Genomic DNA, 17,605 nt, shown 5'->3' on the forward strand with positions numbered 1-17,605 from the left:
GCCCAGAGTTCTTCCTGCAGTCGACATACAGCAGGAAATAATGGTCCGTCCGACCCTCTAGAAAATGAATGACTAGCGACGGACCGCCGGACAGACACTCACACGCTAGCATACACACAATGAGAGGAGGTGATATGTGATGGAGAGAATCCGACGTGAAAGTGAAAATAATTAAATATATATATATAAACGAAATTCAAGTCGAAAGTCTTCAGAAAAAATGCGAATCTATTTCCATTGGACGGAAAGACAACGTTAATTAGGCTCGGTAGTCAAGGGAAACAAAGTTCATTTTCAATGTCAAGATTTACTGTTGGTTGTTGAAGGTCGATGACTTGTAACACCAAACTGCCGGTAGAGAACTGAACCGCTGGAGGCGTATTATATCTTAACTTACAAAACTTGAAATAAATTGAACAACTTCTTTGTGAAAAAAAATTACATATAAATTTTATTACAATATAGACTAAATCAACCTGAGATAAGATGAGATAAATCTAGTAGACTTTATCTATATTATAAAGTAGAATGTGAGGTGTATGTATGTATGTTACTTATAGACATCAAAACCGCTTGACCAATCTTGATAAAACTAGGCAGGAATGTTCCTTGGGTACTAACTTAGACCGTAGTGTATATATTGTAGCCCTAAAACAAACTTAAGACCCTCAAATAAAATAAAGTTGTCCGACTCTATTACACCTATAGTAGGCCTATTTTATGGATCTAGGCCATGGTTAACAATGTTGTCATGAGAAAAGATCGAAAGGATTTAGACCTATATCTAATTTTAAGAAATACACTTTGCGCACATAGTTTTTTACTTTGACACATGAAAATACAAAAGAAGGTCCATTGATTTCATTATATAATAAAATTAACCTTTAATTTTGTGTTTCAAAAGCATTTTTTGCATTAATTAGTTCGTTATATCTGTGACTATAGATTTCCTGACGAACATTCTTTCATTAGACAAAACCGTAATGAATCGCTTACTAAAAATTAATTCGTTTAATTGTTTACTTTATAATCCCATCCCTAGATCTAAAACTCTAATTCAACACTAAGATGATAAAACTTTTCTTCGCACAGATAGTTTTATACTTTAACAGTTTAACACATAAAAATATTAATTAAAGTCCATTCATTTCATATTTTGATCAAATAAACATTCAAATTTGGTTTTCTAAAGCTACATTCGTTTACGAAAGCTGCGAAGCCGAGTTGAGATAGGCCTAGATCTATATTCATTCATGAATCGCGTACTAAAAATTATTTCGTTTAATTGTTCACTTTATAATCCCATTCATTTAACAAAGCTATCGCTCTTTTCGTTTTTAATAGATATGAATGTATCGGCTTCGGGTAAACCCATTTTCGCAAAACTAATTTTATTTTCGTAGCGAAAGAGAAAAAACTTGAAAGGATCATTAGTTAAGTTTAACATACATCTAAATCCAATCCACTAGATTAGTAAACACAAACTTAGACCCGCAGGCCGCGGGTAATGTCTGGCGAACATCCTTTCATTAGACATTACCAAATGGTTACACATTAACAGTGATTAACACATATCTCTACTGAGTCTATTCCTAGGCCTAAGTCTAAAACTCTTATTGAACTCTAAGATGATAAAACATCTTTTCGCAAAGATAGTTTTGTGCTTTAACACATAAACATACTAATTATTGTCCATTCATTTCATATTTTAATCAAAATAACATTCAAATTTGTTTTTCTAAAGCATTTTTAATACATTCGTTCGCTGTTCGATAAATAAAGCTGCGTAGCCGTGTTGAGATAGGCCTATATTCATTCATGAAAAAAGGTCACGCATTCGCAACACAGAATGAACTCTATAAATCCAATTTTTAACTCTAGATTAGTGTAGATTTAGATCTATGTCTACCTAAAGATCTACTTTATACTGTAACACATGAACATACAAAATTAAGTCTATTCATCTCAAATTTTAATCAAATATATGTAGGCCTACAAGCAAATGTTTTAATTTGAACAAATGGATTTAAGCCTATTAGCTATTTTGATTTGATAGCTTCATTCACACTATTTTTACATTGACACATTCGCTTTACTTATTACATTATTATTTCGTTTAATAGTTTACAAAACACTCTCAGTGACTATATCGACAGTAATGCGCAAATAAAGACCCGGGTAACATGTGTCTAGTTGATAATATAAAATTGTATTCTGAACAACATTGAACTCACAAAAAAAACACGTCTTTTTACACTTGCAATCTGAGCTCGTCTGTTGTTGCTAAGACCGCTGATGACAATGTCACTTATCTAGCATCATTCACACTACTGAGCCACCATCCAGTCGCTGACCTGTTCTCACCGTCACCATAGAAACAGACAATCTTTATGTAACGGGAGGGGAGGGGGGCCTTTGTCTACTGAACATTACGTACATGAGTTTGTTTGAATAACTTGCATAATTAAAATTCTGTGACTGTACACAATAACACATCTGTTAACTTCAACCACAGTCTAAAGCTGACCTCCCTTCTCTCAGTAAGAATGTTCCGTGGGATAGTAAATGGACAGTTCTAGACACATTTGACAACATCCCGTTTATTATTTGATTTAAGGTTATGTAAAGGGATGAATAGGCGGAGGACTCTAGAAATAGAGTCTAGGAAAAACATCAACTCTGCAACTCATCAATTCTTCCTTTTGCATGTCATATCAATTCTTCCATTTGTATCAATTCTTCCTTTTGTATGTCATATCAATTCTACCATTTGTATGTCATATCAATTCTTCCATTTGCATGTCATATCAATTCTTCCATTTGTATCAATTCTTCCATTTGTATGTCATATCAATTCTTCCATTTGTATGTCATATCAATTCTTCCATTTGTATGTCATATCAATTCTTCCATTTGTATGTCATATCAATTCTTCCATTTGTATGTCATATCAATTCTTCCATTTGTATGTCATATCAATTCTTCCATCTGTATGTCATATCAATTCTTCCATTTGTATGTCATATCAATTCTTCCTTTTGTCTCTTTCACCAACTGTTCCACTGAGCACTAAAAAGACCTTGCCTTTGCCTGCCACCAGAATCACTTCGTGGATGTTATACCTCTGTGCTAAATGTAATGAACTGTCTGTGTCTCTTAAAACTATGCTTTTGAAATAAAAAAGATATCGACTCATTAATTTTCCTCTATAGTTTTTTTTTTTGTTCTAATAATTAAAATCTTAAAAGGACACCCTAATCCTGGCAAGGTCAAGGTAACCTTTTCTAAATCCATCTCGCACATATTCCCAGAAAACATAAACAGAGAGAATAAAATATATTTTAAAAATATTGTCAACATTTTTTAGACATTTCTTTAATCCAATCTTCAATATGTGTGTCTGTAAGCTTTCTTTTAGGTTTTATTTTTTTTTTCTGAAAGATCTTAAGAAATATCCCATCATGCTCATCCTGTATAGCCTCTTCACTGTGACGTCATCGGGATCAAGCTAAATTATTGACAGGCTTCCCATTTTTTTGTCTAAAACGTGGACGGTTCATCTTACCGTGTCTACAAGCCGATGTATTCGTTTGATTTGTTTTCCAACCTGTTACCCGCGGATCTTAAGACATGCTTAAAGAAAGAAAAGAGGAAAGCGGCAATGATCATGTGTAGCCGTGGCACTATCGGAAGCTTCAACGGCGAGTTACTGTTCTCGGGATACGAACGTGGTGAACAGACAGACAACACAAACACATTATCAGCTGTTCTACTTCCACTGTAAGTTCTACTTTTCTACCAAGCTTGTATCAACTCACTCTGTCTGCCTGTCAATTTGTAAACGTTATTTCTCCCACACCCAATCTCAGATCAAGCTGAAATTTTGTACACATATTTCTTTTACCTGACAATCAATTTAAACAAATTATTCAATTGGTTAATTAACTATTGGTAATTACTTATTTTGTTTGATATCTCCCTCAAAGGAAAGAAATTGTACTTGACTGAAGTGATGATATGAGCTGAATTGGTCCTCTTTTAAAGGTCGCAGCTTCAAAGTAACTTTATAAAAACAATAGATAACTATACAATCTTCTATTTTCATAGGCGTCTCACTTGCAAAATGGTTAGGATGTCGGCTTGATGATGTTTGAGCCATGAGTTCGAATTCAGGTCGTTCCCCCTTTTTTGTTAAAAATGCTTTTAAAAAAGCGAACACGGTAAAAATTCACCCAGATATCCTTTTCCACCCCCACCCCCTTTTTCCATGTTCCCTAATGGTCCAAATAAAAGATAGGATCAAGGAGTTTTGAGAAAGGTAAAAGCAGGAAACAGCGCTAAACAAAAACAATAGGCAAAAATATGTCTGATCGCACAGATGTATTATTGTTGATCTATTTCTAATCGCACAGATTTATTGATCTAGCTCTAATACACATTTAATAACGACTGGTCCAAACTAATTGATAGTATTACACTTTATCTAAGCTTTCTTGAAAGTATTTTTTAAAATGTTTTTCTTATATATATATATACTATTGCCTGAAACCTCACTTTGAAGGAGCTTGGCCAGACTCTAACGTTGAGGTAGTTCTATTGGATTCTCGTGACACGAAAACACTCCCGCGTAATGAAAGTCCGCTTCAAAAGAATTCACAAAACACAAATCCAATAAAGAATAATGAATCATTTAATTGTATAACCCTTAATTGTAGAGCACATGTATGACTGTAACATAAATGAGTTCAATTAATGTTATGGAGTGTAGGTGTGTGTGTGCGGTTTAATGAAACTTTGAGAATGTTATAGTGTGTGTGTGTGTGTGTCTAGTGTGATTAAACTTTGAGTACGATTATCACAGTTGAGTGGACTTTTTAAAAACTTTGAACGGAAGAGGAAACGGGAGACGAACTGAACTGTGTAGGATGAATGTTTGTTGAAAAAATATAGTTCAAAGGAAGTGGAAATATGTGTCTAAATCATTTGACATCCTGTGGTTTCATATCTGTTTTCATCATTTACTTACAGTTAGAAGCTGTATATATCTGCAAAATAAAGATGTATTATAGTTTGAATAAGACGTTTCTAGACTTCATGTTTGGGGTAAGGTAAAAACTCTGTAGGCTAAGAAGTAGCTGTTTTGATCTAGAACCCAATACATCTACTCCACCAGACATGGATTTTATAAGATAAATGTCACAAAACATCTTCCGTTCTTATTAGACGATAAAATGATGCTTTGTATTTTGTGATAATGACAATTCGCGATATTAATTATAGAGTCCTAATACTGTAAATAGTTAAACATCATGTTAATGGTGTTTGGGGATTTTCCCGCTAAATTTTAACACGATTATGTCCCCTTTGTTTACATTTTGATTTGTAAGCTCCAGTTTCGATTCCTAAAATAAATTATACAATGTATTCGGCCTACATTATCTAGATGTTCTATAGAACTAAGCAATGGCGGAGATGTTCATACCTGGCGGAGAGCCTACAAATATCAAAAGCTTCTCAGTGTATCTGGTGTACAAACTAAATAAATTGTTGATACTGTTATGACTTTGCCATGCGCACCGCCATCCAAGATAGTGCAGAAAGAAGGTGCGCACTATCAGTGACCAGACAAGTCGGATGTTGACATAAGGACTAACGATTTCCGCCCAAGTAGAGAGCCAATATGGAGATGCTGTACTCAAGGCAGATGCCCCTTTGTGTTTGTCATGTCTCAGTGTAAATAAACGTCAATGTCCTCGTTGAGTTGCCTCACTTAAGTTATTACAATACGTTGTTTTGTAAAGTTGGCAATGGAATCGAGATGCTACAGAAGAATCCTAAGTATCACATTCAAAGACCACATCACAAACCAAGAGATTAGAGACAAGGGTTACTGCAGTATTGGACCCCATGATGACCTGCTTACTATTGTAAAAATAATAACGCAAGCTAAAAATCTATGGCCATAGTATAAGATCTTCAGGGCTCGCAAAGACCTTCCTTCAGGGAACAGTACCAGGAAAAAGAAGAAGTGGCAGACAGATAAAGCGATGGGAGGACAACATAAAAGAATGGACGGGCCTACCATTGAATGAGTTTCTAACTAAGACAGAAGAAAGAGAAAGACGGTAGACGAATCTTGTATGGTGCCCCAACGGTCCAACAGACTAAGGGAGGGGTGGCAAACCTATAGAGCATGCGCCTAAAGTGGCGCATTGCACAATTCCAATTGGCGCATTTCACCGTGAGAAAAATCAAGAAAAATCAAAATGTCTGTTTACAAATGATAATAGCCAATTTCAGACAACAAAAAGTTACACAGGAATTTAATTTACTAGTTATTATGACTACCAAATTAACAGAAATGTTTATAAAGCTAATCAGGCAAAAAAAAAACAAATAACATTTTTGTTTAATGAAATTATATAATGCAATGTAATTAATCTAATTGGATTTTTTTTCGCATGTATATACCTATTTAAACTTTTTACTATTAGAAAAAAATGATGATAGTTTCAGCATTTTTAAAGAAAATGATAAAAAAAACAACAACTGAGGTCACAAAATTAAATCATAATATTTCAGATTTGGTGAAAGCAAAGCACATTTGAAAAAATCACAATGCTAGTTAAATACCTAGGTGTTATAATAAATGAAAAACTGTCATGGAATCCACATATTGATGAAAGTATAAAAAAAATCAAACAAAGCATTAGGATTTATTAAAAGAAATTTCTATAAATCAAATAAGAACATAAAACTAAAATGTTATTTAACCTTGGTTAGGCCAATTATAGAATATGCATCCTCCGTTTGGGACCCCTCAACTCAAGAAAACATTAAGAAACTGGAACAGACACAAAATAGAGCAGTGAGATTCATAACAAACGAATATTCACATTTGACTAGAGTAACACCTTTAGTAAAATCACTCAATTTAGAAAGCCTTCAGGACAGAAGACTCAAAAGTAAATAGCAATTATACATAAAACACTGAACCATAATCTTAAAATACAAAAACAAAATTTAATAAAATACTCTGAAAGACACAAAGATAAAGGCACATTCCTCGTCCCATATGCTAGGACAAATTTGTACAAATACTCCTTCTTCCCTAGTGCTATTAGAGCATGGAATGGGTTGCCTGAGCTAGCCAGGAAAACCAGTGACTTGGCAGAGTTTAAGTCATTGGTTAATATGCATGACTAAATGCATGACGCGTAGGACGTAATCATCTTCTTTTTTGAAGTAACGTCTGTATTATATAAGATAAGAAGATAAGATAATTTGAATTCTGAATCAGAAGTGAAAAAAAATTAGCGCACTGAAGCAAAATGTTGACCACCCCTGGACTAAGAGATAGATGTAGATGTGGAATAGAATTTTTCAAGCTTTTCTATTTGTAAATTCTATCTAATGATCAATTTTGAAGTTTAATTTAGCGACCTTTACATTGTTTAGCTATCTTGAAAATCTTCAGTATCTCTAAACATAAACCTACTTTTTTACTAATAGACCATTGGAGGATGTTATAATTTGAGTACATAAATTGGTACAAAAAAATGTAGGCGACGCAGTGCCGGCGTCCAAATGACCGGCGCCCAGACAAGTGAAGAGATTAGCTGACATATTATGACTCTTCGAGGTTCGCGCGGCCGACATCCAATCTTTCATGACCTTATAAAATAGATTCCAGATGGCAGGTGGATATTACAATGTCTGTCAGAAGTGTAATGACTGTCGTGGCAGCACGCGGTCAGCAGGATGTGTACGCCGGGTAATCATCGTCTGTTCCTGAAACACGATGCGCGCGCAACTAAAGGGCGAAGAGGAGGAAAAAAAAGCATTGTTGAACGATTGTACACTAAATGCACATTGCGCATGGTGCACATCGCTTATGGTGCACATTGATTACGAGAAATGTAACGTCTATCCGTTCTGGCTAGTAGACAAGTGACTCTTTCAATGGCAATCTGCATGCCATTTCTAAAGTGTCTAATGAAGTCAAGCGACGGACAGAAGTGGCCGTGCTGACATCCAAATTTAACTTCAACTTTAAAAAACAAAAACAACAAAAAAAAACATTGCTGCTGCTTTTTTTTCTTCACGATTTTTTTTAGATGTAAAGAACATGGTGCAAAATTTGATTGAAGGTAGAACTTGACTATCTCACAATCTTGCAGACATTGATAACGGCAGACAAGAATGTTCAATGTTCTGGGTTTATGTGTTCTGGGTTTATTTGTTAGTGGGTTTTTTATACGACGAGCATCTCTCTTTAATGCCTCTATTGCTATATTTTTCCTCTCTTTCTCTATCTCTTTCTCTACCTCTTTCTCTACCTCTTTCTCTATCTCTTTCTCTACCTCTTTCTCTATCTCTTTCTCTATCTCTTTCTCTATTTCTTTCTCTACCTCTTTCTCTATCTCTTTCTCTATTTCTTTCTCTACCTCTTTCTCTCTGCCTCCGTTCCTCCCCTCTCACTCAACTTGAGTGCCTATAGAAAATAATACACACCACAGAAAAGATCCCAAAGAGAGAGTGTGTGAAGAGAGTGTGTGTGAGATAGAGTTAGAGGGCGAGAGTGTGTGAGACGGAATTAGAGGGCGAGGGTGTGTGACAGAGAGAGAGAAAGTGTGTGAGAGAAAGAGGGTCTCTCTCTCTCTCTTTTACTTACACACACACAAAACTGTAGTCCTGAGTCTGTTCTATTATTGTTTCATCATTTTCCTTTTGCACAACTGCTTTGTTTACAACAGTTCAAGTCCAACTTGCGTGAGGACCCAGTCAACTTGCGTGAGGACCCAGTCAACATGCGTGAGGACCCAGTCAACTTGCGTGAGGACCCAGTCAACTTGCGTGAGGACCCAGTCAACTTGCGTGAGGACCCAGTCAACTTGCGTGAGGACCCAGTCAACTTGCGTGAGGACCCAGTCAACTTGCGTGAGGACCCAGTCAACTTGCGTGAGGACCCAGTCAACTTGCGTGGCAATTCTTGCTGTGCTGTGAGGACCCAGTCAACTTGCGTGGCATTTCTTGCTGTGCTGTGAGGACCCAGTCAACTTGCGTGGCATTTCTTGCTGTGCTGTGAGGACCCAGTCAACTTGCGTGGCATTTCTTGCTGTGCTGTGAGGACCCAGTCAACTTGCGTGGCATTTCTTGCTGTGCTGTGAGGACCCAGTCAACTTGCGTGGCATTTCTTGCTGTGCTGTGAGGACCCAGTCAACTTGCGTGGCATTTCTTGCTGTGCTGTGAGGACCCAGTCAACTTGCGTGGCATTTCTTGCTGTGCTGTGAGGACCCAGTCAACTTGCGTGGCATTTCTTGCTGTGCTGTGAGGACCCAGTCAACTTGCGTGGCATTTCTTGCTGTGCTGTGAGGACCCAGTCAACTTGCGTGGCATTTCTTGCTGTGCTGTGAGGACCCAGTCAACTTGCGTGGCATTTCTTGCTGTGCTGTGAGGACCCAGTCAACTTGCGTGGCATTTCTTGCTGTGCTGTGAGGACCCAGTCAACTTGCGTGGCATTTCTTGCTGTGCTGTGAGGACCCAGTCAACTTGCGTGGCATTTCTTGCTGTGCTGTGAGGACCCAGTCAACTTGCGTGGCATTTCTTGCTGTGCTGTGAGGACCCAGTCAACTTGCGTGGCATTTCTTGCTGTGCTGTGAGGACCCAGTCAACTTGCGTGGCATTTCTTGCTGTGCTGTGAGGACCCAGTCAACTTGCGTGGCATTTCTTGCTGTGCTGTGAGGACCCAGTCAACTTGCGTGGCATTTCTTGCTGTGCTGTGAGGACCCAGTCAACTTGCGTGGCATTTCTTGCTGTGCTGTGAGGACCCAGTCAACTTGCGTGGCATTTCTTGCTGTGCTGTGAGGACCCAGTCAACTTGCGTGGCATTTCTTGCTGTGCTGTGAGGACCCAGTCAACTTGCGTGGCATTTCTTGCTGTGCTGTGAGGACCCAGTCAACTTGCGTGGCATTTCTTGCTGTGCTGTGAGGACCCAGTCAACTTGCGTGGCATTTCTTGCTGTGCTGTGAGGACCCAGTCAACTTGCGTGGCAATTCTTGCTGTGCTGTGAGGACCCAGTCAACTTGCGTGGCATTTCTTGCTGTGCGGTGAGGACCCAGTCAACTTGCGTGGCAATTCTTGCTGTGCGGTGAGGACCCAGTCAACTTGCGTGGCATTTCTTGCTGTGCTGTGAGGACCCAGTCAACTTGCGTGGCATTTCTTGCTGTGCTGTGAGGATCCAGTCAACTTGCGTGGCATTTCTTGCTGTGCTGTGAGGACCCAGTCAACTTGCGTGGCATTTCTTGCTGTGCTGTGAGGACCCAGTCAACTTGCGTGGCATTTCTTGCTGTGCTGTGAGGACCCAGTCAACTTGCGTGGCATTTCTTGCTGTGCTGTGAGGACCCAGTCAACTTGCGTGGCATTTCTTGCTGTGCTGTGAGGACCCAGTCAACTGGCATGTCAGTTTTTGCTGTGCTGTGAGGACCCAGTCAACTTGCATGTCAGTTTTTGCTGTGCTGTGAGGACCCAGTCAACTTGCATGTCAGTTCTTGCTGTGCTGTGAGGACCCAGTCAACTGGCATGTCAGTTCTTGCTGTGCTGTGAGGACCCAGTCAATTAGCATGTCAGTTCTTGCTGTGCTGTGAGGACCGAGTTAACTTGCATGTCAGTTCTTGCTGTGCTGTGAGGACCCAGTCAACTTGCATGTCAGTTCTTGCTGTGCTGTGAGGACCCAGTCAACTTGCATGTCAGTTCTTGCTGTGCTGTGAGGACCCAGTCAACTTGCGATGTTGTTTCCCCCTCTGCATCACATACAGAATCAGAATCACAAAATACTTTATTGGCTTTTCCAGCCGAAGTCTTGCACTTAAATTCTTATCCTAAGTCTTAATCATAATCTCTCATAGACTTCTTTCGCAGTTTGGAATCACACACAAAAAAAAAAAAAACATGAATAAACAAAGGGTTCTTTAAAAACTTTGAAGATTATCTGAACGTTAATATGAAACAAAACAAAGTTATCTAAGTCTAGTAGATTTCAGGTCTTCCGGTGCACGTGGAAATAAGATTTAATCCTGTTTCAATATGGCGACGGCCATGTTTGTCCTCTTCCCATCGTATTGTGTGACTAAACAGTTTCTGGTGGAAGTCGTCAGCTCAATGATTACAAGAAATGTGTGAGAAACAGAAAGATGATAGACGTTTTTTTATGCAAGGGGCTCTTTACCTTTTTTTTTTTATCTCTGATAGAAGAAGAAATCGAAAAAAAAAATGTAAGAGTTTGATCGAACAACATATTGACGTAATTTAGTTCATAAAGTTGAGGCCAAATCTTTCCTTTTCTTTTCTAATTTATTTTCTTTGTTCTTTTTTATTTCATATTTGTTCTTGTATTCTTTCTTATATTCTGTTATAGTCTTTCGTTGTAATTTCTTTCTAATATTTTTTTCTTTTTTTTTCGATTACTTTTTGTTCGTACTTTCTTTCAATTTTTCTTTCTTATTTGCTTCTACTATTTCTTCCTTTGTCACTTTCTGACTTCATACTTTCTCTCTTTGTTTTCTTTGTTTCTATCCGGGGCGTTCAAGTAGAAAATCTCCAATTCAGATTCCATTTTGAGCTTCGAAAAGTAAGGAAATCAACGTAGTTAGATCACTCGTGCTTCTTCCAATCACTTTTCGTGGTAGCGCTTCCGCTGTCGTTCTTTCCTTATCAGACTCTATCTCCCTCTCACTCTCTCCCTACCTCTCTCTCCCTCTCTCCCTACCTCTCTATCTCTGGCTCTCTAACTCTCTTCTAGTCCCCCCTCCCCATTCATTCCTCCTAGCCCCCCCCCCCCCCAAAAAAAAAGGTCGCTATTCATTGAACGTACATAATGTGAACGATTTAAACTATGATTTTGAATCTCTCAGTTCTTTATTGGCCATTAGGTCGTAGCCTGGTCAATGTTGTCTGTCCCATTACCTTGTCGTTTAAGAGCACACATGCTCACACACTCACATACAGGCTCACACACTTAAACATTCACACACAGACCCCACACTCACACAGATTCCCACACTTACTCTCACACAACATTGTTTAACAACAAGAATAATTTGATTTTTTTTTTTTTGGGGGGGGGGAGATTTTTCCCTCTCACTTTTCAAACTAAACTTCTCGATACATGACCTTAGCAAAAAAATGAGAAGGAATATTTGTACTTGTATTTCGCAAAACAAGCGAGCTACACCAAAATATTGTTTAATAAAATTGTTGTATATGTCTTCGTCTACAGTTTGAGCCAGCTACGGCTGTAGTCAGCGTCATGACTCCTCTACAAGTTAATATATGACAGGGAAATCCTAGGTCCCATGTAGTCTTGTAGATAGAGATTTAACTTTTATCAAATCTTACGTTATTTCATTCCCATCAGGTGAACTTGTTTCTTTTAGACCTCCACCACCACCCATTTTCCCCCATCCCGCCCAAAAAAAAAGCCTATGCAAGCATTTATATTTTTTTTTCTAAAATCTTGAAACAGAGTTATTTTCTGAAAACAAATGTATGTAATTTAAAAGGTTATAAGATATACTGTGTTAAACTCATCAGTGTGCTACGTTATCAAATGACAATATGCTGTACACAAATCACACACATGCATTAAGTTGTAAATGCTAATTAGTTCCAAGGGAGCTGCGTAAAAGATAATTGAAGTGTCCTTATAATTAGCGTCATTTGTCTGAGCGTCACGAGAGAATACAATTCTTCTATACGAAAGCAAATCAGAATTATCTTCGCCTTCTGAAATAATTCACTAATCAGGAGATGTAACGTGAAATTTAAAAAAAAAAACAAAAAAAAAAACAGGCCAGCTGACCAGTGCCTGCTAATGACTGGACAAACACCTGTGTCTGGCACAAGAATGAACCACCCAGCTAAGTACTAGTCTAAGAAATGAGCTGTCCGTCTGGCGTTATCTTCTGCTGTGTGAAGTCTGGCAAGATGATAAAGACAATGTTTAATTTCATATCTTAAGCACAAAAATACTTATGGCTAGTTGGTACTTTTGTTCCTGTACTGCAATGACCTACACTTATAGTACCATTGTCAGCAATTTGTCTTAAAAGTTTTTAAAATTTTTCTACTGATTATTACCATTATTAGTAGTAGCACTTTTGTGTAAAGTAAAGTTCCCCTTTCAGACCTTGTGTTCTGTAGGGCAGATTATGTAAAGGTCATCTTTTTCTGTGGCCAACGGTTTACTAATGTGTCATGTGGCCAGCACAACGACCAACCGCCTTTACTTTTCCCCTAGGTACCCATTAGAGCTGGGTCAGCTCAGAGATCCCGAAATAAAAAATTGTAAGTCTTCACCGAGATTCAAACCCGGGACTTTCGGTTCGGAAGTCAAGCGCTTTACCGCTCAGCCACGGCGCCTCGGTACTTGAGTCTAGCGCGTCCTAAATGCTCATGTGGCATGCTCTGTGCGTGCTGGTTCAAACTTCTTGAAGAACGTGAAGGGAGGGTGTAGTTGGGAGAAAGTTTCCTTTGGGCGCTCAGCAAACACAACTCAGTTACAGGGGCGTAGCTAGGAATTTTCCATCATTTGGAGGCCCGGGGGAGCTTGACCACTTTGGGGGCTCCTGCATTTTGCGTAATATTTAATTTTAACGTAAAAAACATTCATTTGGGGGCCTCCCTCAAGTGGGGGCCCGGAGGGATTTTTTATTTCTCCCCCTCCTCCCCTATCCTAGCTACGCCACTGCTCAGCTAAAGTAAAATTTCCAATTAAATGTCAAACCCGCAACGGGACTCGAACTAGAGCCCCCTCATACAGCCAAGTGGATTATACCACACTCCATACAGTTAACTCACAAACATTTCATATTCTCACCCGTCCCACGCACACAAAACACAAATACAACATTTACTAGCGAAAAAATTAAGGCCCCACACGTCGCCAATAAATATAGATCTAGTTACTTTTGAATTCGTCTGATGTCAAAGCAGCTAATTGATCACGGCATGGCGTAATTTTGATTCCCCGTATCACTGGATAATCAGATTACATGCACTGCTTAATGACGTCCAATAATAGATTTCCGTTAAGTGATCGGCTCTTGTTCACTATTTGCCCATGGTTTTCAATCAAGTTATTCTCGCAAGATGTATCTCCCTCTTCAACGACCATTCTAAGACCACCCATGTCGCAGGATTAAATGTAACACAGAATCACTCTTTCCACGGCGTCTGCACTGTGCGTAACATTTTTTGTATCCACTTCCGGTTTGGCCAGGTTTTTTACCCATTTCCGTCTGTTTGTATGTCAAAACGTGTCTGAAATAATACACAATACTAAACAGAACGTGTGTATTGATCGTGAAGCAGTCGGCGACACACTAACAAACATATTCTTAAACACACACTTTCTCCTAATGAATTACAAAACAATTTTTGTTTCAATCGTGTGACAGCTCATTGGGAAGAGGAACTAAAGAGGAATCTCAAGTTACGCACAAGTAAACTTTTATTTTTTAGTTCTTTACAGCTATTAAATTAATATCAATAAAAAGCTTTAATGTACGCGCGGCTATTCATGGAACTGGACAGACTCTTTGTGTGTAGTGACTCACTCGAGGGACATCAAACGGCATAGCCTCTGGCAGGAGACCGCTTGCGGTCCGCGGGCCGTGTAGTTCCAGCTACATTTCGATGTGACTATTTTTTATTTGCATGGATTCGGATGTCTTTAACACATAAAATCCATATTTAAGATAAGGGGGGGGGGGGGTAGGGAATTAAAACTTATACAATTATTGTAGTTTGTTTTTTTTCTGTTTTTTTGTTGTTGTTGTTGTTTGTTTTTTTTAAGTTATTGTTTTTGTTTCTGAGAATTTTATTATTTTTTCTTTTTCATTCGCACTTGTACGCCTATGTACGTATGTACACACAGATACATACACACACACATACACATGTAAACACACATACTAGATCGTGCTTCTTGCACTGCAGGTTTCGTTGTTGATTTAAAAGTGTAGATTGGATCTCTGGAGAGGATCAACAATCCAGTCCTTTGTATCCTTCAACAGTGAAAATGAAAGACTATGCTATTAGATGATATCATTAATGTGTCTCTAGTCTCAGCATCGCATTAGTTTTGTTTTTTTTTCAAAGCGTTAAACAAACATTAAAAAAACTTCGTATGGATATGTCAGAATCTCTTGATGTGTTAATGAGACTGAGCAAAAGTAGGGCCTAAACGTCAAGCATTATTTAGTTTGTTTCAGGATATATTCTAAGTATATATTTTATTTCTTCTACAGAAAATGTCCTCTATTGGTGACTTCCGGTTCCTGGGCCCAGTTTTCATCTTCGTCGTTGCTATGGTGACGGAGGTAGCTGGACAACTGGGTAAGTAGCTCACATGTGTGTGTGTGATTTGTTTGAGTGTATGAGTTTGTTTATACAATATATTTATCAATATTTATACAAAAAAGAATGTCTGCATAAGAATGTTTTAAAGTTACGCCAAAATGCGTAATAGTTAAAGGGGCTTAACTATCATTTGTTTCTCCGGTGATGTCTATGTTAACTGCATTGTTACAACTCACTGTGTCTGTCTGTCTGTCTGTCTGGTATAATTATTGTACACGTCATTTGTCCCACACCCAATTTCAGATCAAGTTGAAATTAGGCACAATTATTTCATTTACAATTTTTTAAAATTAGTTATTTAACTACTGTTCATTAATTATTTTGTTTTGTATCGAACAAGAGAAAGAAATTGTGCTTGACAGATATGGCGGTATAAGTTTAATTAGTCTCCTTTATACTTTGTGTAGAGAATAAGGTGGTTTGAAACTAACAATAGACAGCTATAAAGCTTTCTATTTTCATAAACAGTTCGCTGGCACAGTGGTTAGTTCATTGGCCTGGGGAGGCTTCAGCCCTCGAGTTCTAACTGAAGCCATACAACTTTATAAAATACATTTAAAAATCTATCACGGTAACCTTCACACATATTCCTTCTTCTTTCCTTTCCCCCTCTCTTCCTAACTGGTCCAGGCAAGTGATAGCATCATAGCGCATTGAGAAAGCTAAGAGCGTGAAATAGCGCTAAACAAAAACAATTGGTAAAAATAGTTCTAATCTCACAGATTTATTGTTGTTGGTCTAGATCTATAACAAATTAAATCCCATGACTGATCCAACCTAATTAATACAATTACACTTCATATAAGCTTTGGTTTTTTTTTAAGTATTTTTTTTTTCTTGTTTCATGTTTAATTTGTCAGTGTCTCTTTTTTGTACTGTGCCGTCTGTCTAGAACTACCAGAGACAATATCTAGACAATGTGCATCGCCCTGTAGAACACACGTTTTAACTCTTTCTCTCCGTAATTATTTACCACATTCTGATGGAATCAACGCTGGTATCGTCAGTTAGGAGTGAAAGAGTTAAAGTAAAACAGTCGTTCGCAATAAATCTTATTTGTAAACGTCGTCCACTTTGTTGGTTTTTGGTTTTCTTGTTTTCTATTCACTGCAGTACTACTACTTCCAGGCTAACACACACACGCACACTCACATACACACACTCTCACACAGAAAATGAAAGAATGCAAATCAGATCTGGCCTTCCAGCAACGTATTTGTGAGCTCTGCCTCCGCCCACCCCCCCTCCCTCCTATACACTCATAGTATGATAAATGAGTTTCGTATAGAATTGACATGTACCAGATGTCGTCTGCTAGAATCTAGTTCCAGTCATCTGTGTGGCAAACTGGGTTTTAATTTGAACCAAAAAATATGTCCACTCTGATGTGTTTCGCTGTTCTTTTTTTTTTAATATAAAAATACCGATTTAATCATTTTCTCTTGTAGATCAATATTTGTCATCTGTTTTCTTTCTCTTATCATTTGAATGACCCACATCAAATTATTGAAATAGGGCTTTTTTTTCCATCGCCCCCCATTTTTGCTTCCAAAAACTTCCAGATATGGTGCACCGTAGTGGTCATGTATTAGCATTCTGATCTGAGATCCATAACCTTTTATTGAAAACACTTAGCGATGAAAAAGCAACATAAGTCCTACATTTCTTATAAAGATAAAGAGCATGCGTACAGTTATCGATAAATTATTGAACTTTTACAATGATTTTGATGACAGGTAGACCTAAAATTGGAGGCCCATCGTATGATATACATTTTATGGGCGGAGTGTATAGAAATGACTGGGTCGATTTAGACACCTAGTCCGCCCCTGATTAAGTTGGCAACATTTACAACATTTAGCGTCCTTGACATTGTTTAGTTTGTTACATTTTACAACAATGCAACAACAACATGTTTATTGTTGTTGTTGCTGGTGTTGTTTTTATTCAAGCGTTTGAATATGTGTATATTAAATAAATATAATTCCAGCCAGTGTCTTTTGTTAGTTGTTAGGCTACAAACGATGGATCTCTTCATAAAAAAGAATTTTAAAGAATGTAAGCCAGACATTAAGATTGTATTACACAATTTACTGGGCAGACTAAACAATCACAGAACAGAATAAATTGGTTTACGAAATGCAATCTTGTAATCAGACTACTATATGTCTGAAAACACTTTTCT

The 17,605-nt window shown here is 37.9% G+C and overlaps 1 protein-coding gene across 9 annotated transcripts in view; it reads left to right on the forward strand.

The window, feature by feature from the left end:
* Positions 1-17,605, forward strand: part of LOC106052128 (cubilin-like) — a 300,170-nt gene that overhangs the window by 187,458 nt on the left and 95,107 nt on the right. For all 9 annotated transcript variants that reach the window (XM_056033924.1, XM_056033928.1, XM_056033926.1 and 6 more), the window contains exon 4: positions 15,309-15,396. In XM_056033924.1, coding sequence (XP_055889899.1) covers positions 15,312-15,396 — 85 coding nt within the window. In that variant the 5' untranslated portion in view covers positions 15,309-15,311. The remainder of the gene's footprint in view (positions 1-15,308; positions 15,397-17,605) is intronic.

Source organism: Biomphalaria glabrata, chromosome 6 (genome assembly GCF_947242115.1).
Source record: "Biomphalaria glabrata chromosome 6, xgBioGlab47.1, whole genome shotgun sequence".
Lineage (NCBI taxonomy): Eukaryota > Metazoa > Mollusca > Gastropoda > Planorbidae > Biomphalaria > Biomphalaria glabrata.